This window comes from Hyalella azteca, unplaced genomic scaffold (genome assembly GCF_000764305.2).
Source record: "Hyalella azteca isolate HAZT.00-mixed unplaced genomic scaffold, Hazt_2.0.2 contig12225, whole genome shotgun sequence".
NCBI classification, from domain to species: domain Eukaryota; kingdom Metazoa; phylum Arthropoda; class Malacostraca; order Amphipoda; family Hyalellidae; genus Hyalella; species Hyalella azteca.
The window spans coordinates 12,426-21,027 of NW_025942188.1; the positions used below are offsets into that span (position 1 = coordinate 12,426).

Below are 8,602 nucleotides of genomic sequence, written 5' to 3' on the forward strand. Positions count from 1 at the left end.
TGTAAGCAAATGTACGAAATTATAACTCGTGGACATGTGATTGACATGTGTGGGATTTCATTTGTTAGAAATTCGGAGTTTGTAGAGTCGAAATTATGTTAGATATTTTGGTAGCTCAATATTTATTTGTGAGTTCTGAATCTTCGAGTGCAGCGCGTTTTTGTAGATACTTTTACCGCCCGTAGCTCTTATTTTCAGTCGAATCGATTGTTACGAAGGCAAAATTTTAATGTTGCAAACGACAATAATCAATTCGATGATCAACTTTTGGAGAGCTTGAAGTTTTAAGTGAACTAAAGAAATGAAATAATAAGTGTAAATCAGTTTTGTATGCTTGACGACTGACTAATTATTATAACAAGATCTTTTGGAGTCGGATCAAAGCATAAGAGTTTTAACTCGTGAACACCGGAATTGTGAACTCGGGTCGGGTAGATTCTGCAGAGCAATTCAAGATTCAACAACTTGTTTTTGTGCGGTTAAATAACTTAAATAATCCTGATATGACTTGTTTTAGGTTAAATGAATGAATGTCGAGGTTGATTTTGTATCCTTGAATAAATTATGAATTTTTAGCTCTACGGCTGTTATGTTATGGCCGCCAAACTGACGTGCGTTGTGCTCACTATGTGCGAACGAAGCGGTCACAAAGAAGTCTGGCACAAAAAAACTGCGCTGTAACTTCTCCACGAGACAAAATTTCTTCTCGCTTCGAATCACCGACATGTGGAAAAGCCTCCCCGATGACCTCGTTGGCGCTCCAAGTATGAACGCTTTCAAGAACAGACTAGATAAAGCTATGGAAAAATATATGTTCAGATTTGAAATGCCTAGCTCCTTATCGAACCCGGTGGAAGTCTAGTAGCTATTTCAAACTATCGTCAGTCATGAAAAGATCCGGTCAAATGATACGATTTTAGATCTATGAACAAGGCACGAAAGGGAAAAGAATCTACGACAGGCCACATGAGGCCTACACTTCAGCGCCGACATCACTATGTTATGTTATGTTACTAGCAGGGGCTTTTGTAAATAAGTAGCTTTGTTGCTAACTAGGTCAAGATAGGTTTCAGTTTTACTAACTTACGCGTGTAATACTTGAAAAATTAGCATTTAACGAACTAATTTAGGTCGAAGCGAACACAAAATTTTTTGACGAATCTTTCGGGAGCGTTTTGTCAATAAATAGCTTTGTTCATAATTTGGCAAAGATAGGATTCGATTTTAAAAATTTTTGAATGAAAAGCCAACTATGAAAATTTATTAAAAAGATACTTTAAGAAAAGCGATGCGGTCAAGCTCGGCCTGGAATCAAATTTAATGCAGGAAAAGGAAATCTGGCTTTTCATTTAAATACGGAGGAGTCAGGATTTAAACGAAAAATTTAGAAGATATTACGTTCTACGATAGAAATATGTAATACCAGTTATCCATTGTCAAATTTATATGCGAAGTAACAAATTTACTTGGCATGAGTTACGAGGAATTATGTTGTTCTCACCCTCGTGAATGGCATGGTCAATATGTGGCTGCAGTGCCATCTGCTGAGGGCCTGAGGCAATTCGAGTTTTCGACACTTCTTACGTCAGTCATACGCAGTCGTTGGTGCGAGGTGGTAGTGCGCTATCGTCATCTCTCAAGTCTTCTTTCTTCCTATAAACGGTACTGTGATAATACAATACTAGGAATTACGAGAGACAGCTTTTCTCGAAGGAATACTTATCACGTTGAAGTAAATATTTGTTATATTATTGGAAATTTTATTTTTGATTGAGTGCCAAGTCGCCGGTAAGACGGCATGCTTGTGAAACTCTTAAAATATTGCTTATGGGTAGAAAATTAGGCCTCAAATCAATCTGAGTGGAAGTGAGACACATATGAAGACATATATACCGCACATAGAATAATGTATAAACAGTATAATAGACTTTAATGTGAAAGTAGTTCTTTGCGCCAATTGGGCCTTTAATTTAATGGGGTCAATGGTTTGCACCATCGAGAGCATTTGGTATCTTTACGTTAAATATGTCTCGACTAGTTAGATGCCGAATAAAATGAAATGACTGTTGAAATAGTATTTTCCCTCATCAAATTTCTTATGAAACAATTTAATGCCTCAAACTCAAGCACACACGTATACATCTGTCATCTGCATAGGTACATTCTCATTTACGACGTAACATATTTTCACCCTAAAATGTGGATTCTAATCTTAAGTATTCTGGTCCTGTCGGTGCACTCTCAACGGCTGAACTTACGACTTACGACCAACTTTATCATTTTACGGCGTTGATTGATATTGATCGTAAATTTTCTTTTTTTTTATGTTCTAACTCTATGATTCATGTTCTAACTGATTATCTATGTTAAGTTCTATTTATGATTCATGACTCTAACGTCCGATTTTCTGAGTCAGCAACGAAATGCCGATTCTACTGATTCGGCAAGCTGGCTGCCGGTTCCATAGAATCGGCAATTCCGCGATTACGGCACGACATACATAAGCCATAATGTGTACTACTTTATTATTTGATCGCTGATCAAGAAGTTACGTTAAAGACTTCTTTTCCTCTCAGGTAACGAAATGGGTGACGTAGAAAAGGGCAAGAAAATCTTCGTGACGAAGTGTGCGCAGTGCCACACTGTCGAGGCTGGAGGCAAGCACAAGGTGGGGCCCAACCTGAATGGACTCATCGGCCGCAAAACAGGCCAGGCCCCTGGCTTTACCTACACTGATGCCAACAAGTCAAAAGGCATCACCTGGGGACCTGACACCCTGGATGAGTACCTCACCAACCCCAAGAAGTACATCCCTGGCACCAAAATGGTCTTCGCTGGACTCAAGAAGCAGTCCGAGAGAGCTGATCTCATAGCTTACTTGATGTCAGCCACTAAGTAATGCATTTTTAAATTGAAATGTACAATTTGTAGTGAATGGGGCTAGTACAAGAATTCTTTTTTGAACATACACAAGGGCTGAAGTCTGGGAGGGATGAGTTCATTCTGACCTTGTGTCATAAAAACACATGAGCCGTGTTATATTATGGTTTTCTTGTGTTGCACTAGTAACATTTGCACTAATAAGTAACATAAGTAATAACAACAAGTAACATTTGCACTAATGTTACTTGTTTTCATTTGAACTGTTCTAAGTTTTAATTTAATCTAATCTCGGTTGCAATTCAGGCGATGTAAATAGTTACCAGTGAAGTAATTTATTTGAATGTTCTGCGTTACACCGGCAATACGGCTTAGTATTTGTCAATTCCTTGTATTTATCCCATTCCCATATCATTCCATTTACTCTTTTCACATTTTCGGTTGTACATTAAAATGACTTCAGTTATGGACACACTTTCCTTTTCCTCATCGTAAGTCTATAAACTTTTTAAAAAAACGAACGAAAAAGGTATCGATACTTTTCACCTGACCGCGTGGCTTATTGACTGTAGAGTCGGAGTTTCTGCATTTTTATTATAACTCGTGGACATGTAATTGACATGTGTGGGATTTCATTTGTTAGTAATTCGGAGTTTGTAGAGTCGAAATTATGTTAGATATTTTGGTAGTTCAATATTTATTTGTGAGTTATAAATTTTCGAGTGCAGCGCGTTTTCGTAGATACTTTTACCGCCCGTAGCTCTTATTTCCAGTCGAATCGATTGTTACGAAGGCAAAATTTTAATGTTGCTAACGACAATAATCAATTCGATGATCAACTTTTGGAGAGCTTGAAGTTTTAAGTGAACTAAAGATATAATTAGTGTAAATCAATTTTGTATGCTTGACGACTGACTATTCACTGACTATTCTGACATTGACTGACTATTCACTTCTTAAGGACACGGTTATGTCTGCAGTTGATGCGTGTGTACCTAAAATTAAGCTTGGTGGAGCCAAAAAAACTAGGTGAATGAACAGTACAGTTTTAGCTAAGCTGAAAACAAAGAAGGAAGCATACAAGCGTTATTTACAGACTCGCAGTGATGCTGACTATAACCTATACGCAAGAGCTCGAAATCAAGATAAAAGCTGTCGCACCGCAGTAAAAACTAAAAACCCTCGAAAAAAGTATTGCTAAAATGCAAAAAAGAACCCGAAAGCCTTCTTTTTGTATGCTAGCTCGAAGTGCAAGATGAAGGACGGTATTTCTGATTTGAAAGTAGATCAGCGAAAGATATCCTCTGATGAGGGCAAAAATGTCATGGTGCTGTGCTAGATATCCGGCAGCAGGTTACACTCGATTATATATCGTCTGAGATTGTCAGTCCCAAATATGCTTCGGGGAACTTCTCTTAGCATCCTGGACAGCATTTCATTTGGGCTGCGGGCAGTAGTGTTGGGGCAGTAGTTTTGCCGAGTATCACTGTGGCTCGGGCATTCCGCCATAACATGCAAGACCGTCAGGGGTACCAAACAATAATTGCAATACGGCATTGGACGGCGTTCGATCAGGTAGCTGTGAGTGAGGCGCGTGTGGCCGATCCATAGCCTGCACAGCGCTACCTCCATCTTCCGGGATTTCTGGTATGATGAACTCAAAGTTTTTGTTACATCACATGCCACAGCCTTTGCCTTCTACGAAAATACTACAACATAATATTGTTTCTTACTTTAGTGCCTGACTTCGAATTACTGCTTTCCTCATATGCGAACCGCGCCCGCTCGTTTGAAGCATCGCCTTAGGTTAGTTGAGTGCAAAGAGTTACGAGAAAGAGCAAGTATATACGTCCATCGGTTGAATATTAAAGCCGTGTGAAAAACCAAGTCTTTAGCGACATGCAACCGACAATAGGGCAATTCCGATTAATCTAGGAAGAAGACCGCGCAAGTTAACAGCTAGTTTAGAACAACTAGGCGAGACGTTAGTGAGTAAGATAACTGGAGCCGCACAATCGAAAATAAATAGTAACTCCGTTACCCTAGACGAAAAACTAGGCCGCTACGTGTACGAAAAATAGTACGGAAGGTGAGGGATCGCGCCAAACATGCTGCGCGTGTTTGGGTGTAACACTGGAGTATCATCACAAGAAAATCAGACCATCGAGTGATGGCAGCAGTGCAATGGAGAAAAACTTTGTGTCATCTCTGCAGTACAATGGACAGAAGCAAAGTCTCCCACTGCCGTAAGGCTGCTGGCCTGGAGAAAAGTTATTTTACCCACTGGCTTTGGATGTGATTTTTGTAGCAAATTCATTGTTGTTTTCAATTGCTGTAATCCTGTGGACCTGTAAACAAACTGTGAGATGATTCCGACTCAGATAAATGTCTTGTGAATTTCAAATTTGAACTGGGATATCAATGTTTTCAAGCCACATATTAGATTTATTTGATATTTTAAAACTAGATTAGGCCTATGCAGTTTATAACTTTATACCTATCTATATGTACATGTGTGTAATCTATAGTTGTTGATTTTAAAAATTTATTCATAAAATACATTATACATTGGTAAACACACCATATTCTGACACCTTCAGGACGTAGCAAGAAATAAATGGCTTCAAATAGATCTCCGTATGCGCAACTCAAGTTCTGATTGGTTTACATCACTCTCAAAACACCACACTAATGACACTATGTGCCACTGGTGGAATTCTAACATATAACAATTAAATAATAATTAACATAATAATAATATAATAAATAAATAAATAATTTGAATAAGAATCAGACAGTGCCAGCAAATAGCAATGATGAAACATCACAAACTGTAGTCATATTTATTTAAAAGCCTTCAGAATTCAAATCTACAAAATTGCTGAATTCTGACACTGTGTGTGACTAAATGCGGCATATTGTTAGACCAATTCCAACAGCGCTTCAAAATCGTAATTTGTAATTCTGACACCCTGTGTCAGAATTAGTCTTATGTGTCTAAAACTGTGTCTTAAATCAATCGTCTATTAATTTATTTACCACTTAAAATCAGCAAATACAAGTATACTTAAAAGATTCCTAATATATTCAGACTTTTTTAAAAGTCTCAAACCATAATATTCTTTCTACACAAACTGTTTATTACTATTCAGTAAAGCAATATTAACTATCAACTTTCATACGTGTTTCAATGTTCTCAGTAGCTGACTTGGACTTTTGCTCTGCAGATCTTAACATTTTCTGCTAGACCTAGTGTTATGTGGAAATCTTGCGCGCAATAGTATGATATCACTATTTTCAACCATCTAGGGAATATGCACCATATTCTGAAACTGCGGGTAATTCTGACACCTCTCAACTTTTTCCTTTATATTAAACTTTGTCTAAGTTCCACGTATGCGTAGATGGTTGAAATAGTGACGCCATACTATTGTGCTCAATATTTCCGCAAAACACTTGGTCTAGCGGGAAAATGTTGAAATCCGCAAAGCAAAACTGCACGTCAGCCAGCAATAACATCAAAACGGGTGTGAAAGTTGAAAGTTGACCATGCTTTACTGAATAGTGATAAACGGCTCAGAATTGGACACACACGGCTTGTTCCGAGCTGTGTCGTATTTTGACACAGCTCACACTGGGTGTTGGAATTACAATTTTGAAGCACTGTCGGAATTAGTCTCACAATATGCCAAATATAGTCACACAAAGTGTCGGAATTCAGCAATTTTGTAGATTTGAATCCTAATGGCTTTTAAATAAATATGGCAGCAGTTTGTGACGTTTCATCATTGCTGGCGCATAGTGTGGTGTTTTGAGAGTGACATATAGCAAGCAGAACTTGAGTTGCGCATATGGTGCTCTATTTATAGCCATTCATTTCTCGCTACATCCTTAAGGTGTCGGAATATGGTGTGTTAACCCTACACATGCCTGGAACTAAGACCAAGCTTTATATAAAGGAAAAAGTTGAGGGGCGTCGGAATTACCCACAGGGTCGGAATATGGTGCGTTTACCCTATTTATACTCTTTTGAGTTTTGTTCATCTTAATATTTATAATCTTTTATAGATGAAGCTAAGATGCAATTTTATCACAATCAAATTTTCAAGCTGTGTTGTAGCCTTGAAGGTAACAGGGTTACAGCCTCACAGGTGCCTCACATCAGATATCTTTGATAATTTGATTCAGCAACAGTTGTAAATTGTAATTTCTACTGCAAATGTTAGATTTGTCATAAATATTCTAAACATTACTGCGTGAAGGATTAAGAATTGCTCAAAGAGGATAGAGTTCTACTTATGAACTTCTGAACAAGTGAACAGAACAGATCCATGTAACCTATTGTTAAATAGTACAATAATTTTCAAATGAATGACAATAATGAACATTAAAAATTACTGACATAATTTAGCTTTTTCTTTGTTAATTTGGTTCATCCAATACTGAAGGAAAATTTCAATAGTTGTCAAATTAAAAAAATTTAAATTCTGAAAGGAAGACCACTTTTATCTTGTTTCTCTGGTTTAAAATCCTAGATGCAGTGTACCTTGAGACCAGGAACTTTGGTCATTTTTCCCACCATCAATAATTTTTGTCATTCTTTATTATTTATGTTGGATTGATTTTGTCTATGTTGTTCTTGTATGTTGCTGTATTCAAATTTTGTAGTTGAAGTATTAAGTAGGTAACATGTTTCAGCTAGGGTAAGAGGATTAATGTACCACTATTTATTTGAGTCACATCTCCAGTCAATTGACATAAATTTCATTCTATCATTATCTTTGCCCAATGAGTAGTTCACTTGTCATTTATTCACCTGGACAAGCCTTAAGTGCAGTTAACCATTTAGCTGGCAAGCATTGAAATATATAGCAATTAAAATTTTAAAAACCATTTCAAGAAAGTAATAAGTATTATACAAAATATTTATTTGTATGTATTTAACAAAAATTTTGTCCATATAAGAATTCATTAAATGTGGTTAGTACACAAAATTTTTCTTTATAATTAAATTTTGTAGATGCCAATGAAAATTAGTAACATAAAAATTTAATTTAATTCAATTTAATCATATTATCTGAAATAAATAAATATATATTGATAATTCCACCTTTTGAAAAAATGTGGAAGAGTGTCAATTCCATTGTCCAGGTCAAAATCTTCATTTAAATGCTCATATTTTAATTTGTGGGGCTATGGGTGGAACAATGGTCAGATAATTAGTGATTGACTGAGGCATGATAAGGAAGCCTCAAACACATGGGAAGCTGTGGTGGGGCTTTTTGTATGGCGATTTCAAGTGATCATATATGGTAACTTTCCTGTGAAAGGGTTAATCAACTTCAGCTGGCACATCATTAGCAGTTCCTCGATTTCTACTTTTCTTCCTTATTACTGCTTCACTTAATTGTTTTGTTTGAATGAATGTGCTATTTATTCCTTACATTTATTTACACTTTTTATTAATTCTATGGTACTCTAGTCTCTAGACAAATCAATGGTCAAGTATTAATAAACTCAAGCTTCAGCTTTACTTGGAATGCAGTCTCCTGTGTTTGCCAAAGAACAAGTTTCCTCAGCTGTGACTCACATTCTTAACCTTTTTCTTTACTTCTCAAAACCAAGTCTTCAACTATACTTCTCTATTTTCTTGCTTGGGGTCCTTCATTTAACTCACCTCTTATTTATTTCTTACAGCAATAGCACTAAGACACATACAAAT

At 36.7% G+C, this 8,602-nt stretch overlaps 1 protein-coding gene across 1 annotated transcript; it reads left to right on the forward strand.

Moving 5' to 3' along the window:
• Positions 1-1,579: 1,579 nt before the first annotated feature.
• Positions 1,580-2,874, forward strand: LOC108675209 (cytochrome c; the record flags this gene model as incomplete). The annotated part of the gene is given in 2 exon segments (XM_018163198.2): positions 1,580-1,662; positions 2,577-2,874. A coding segment is annotated over 1 exon segment (290 nt), but the record flags the coding sequence as incomplete, so codon positions are not given.
• Between the last annotated feature and the right edge of the window lie 5,728 nt (positions 2,875-8,602).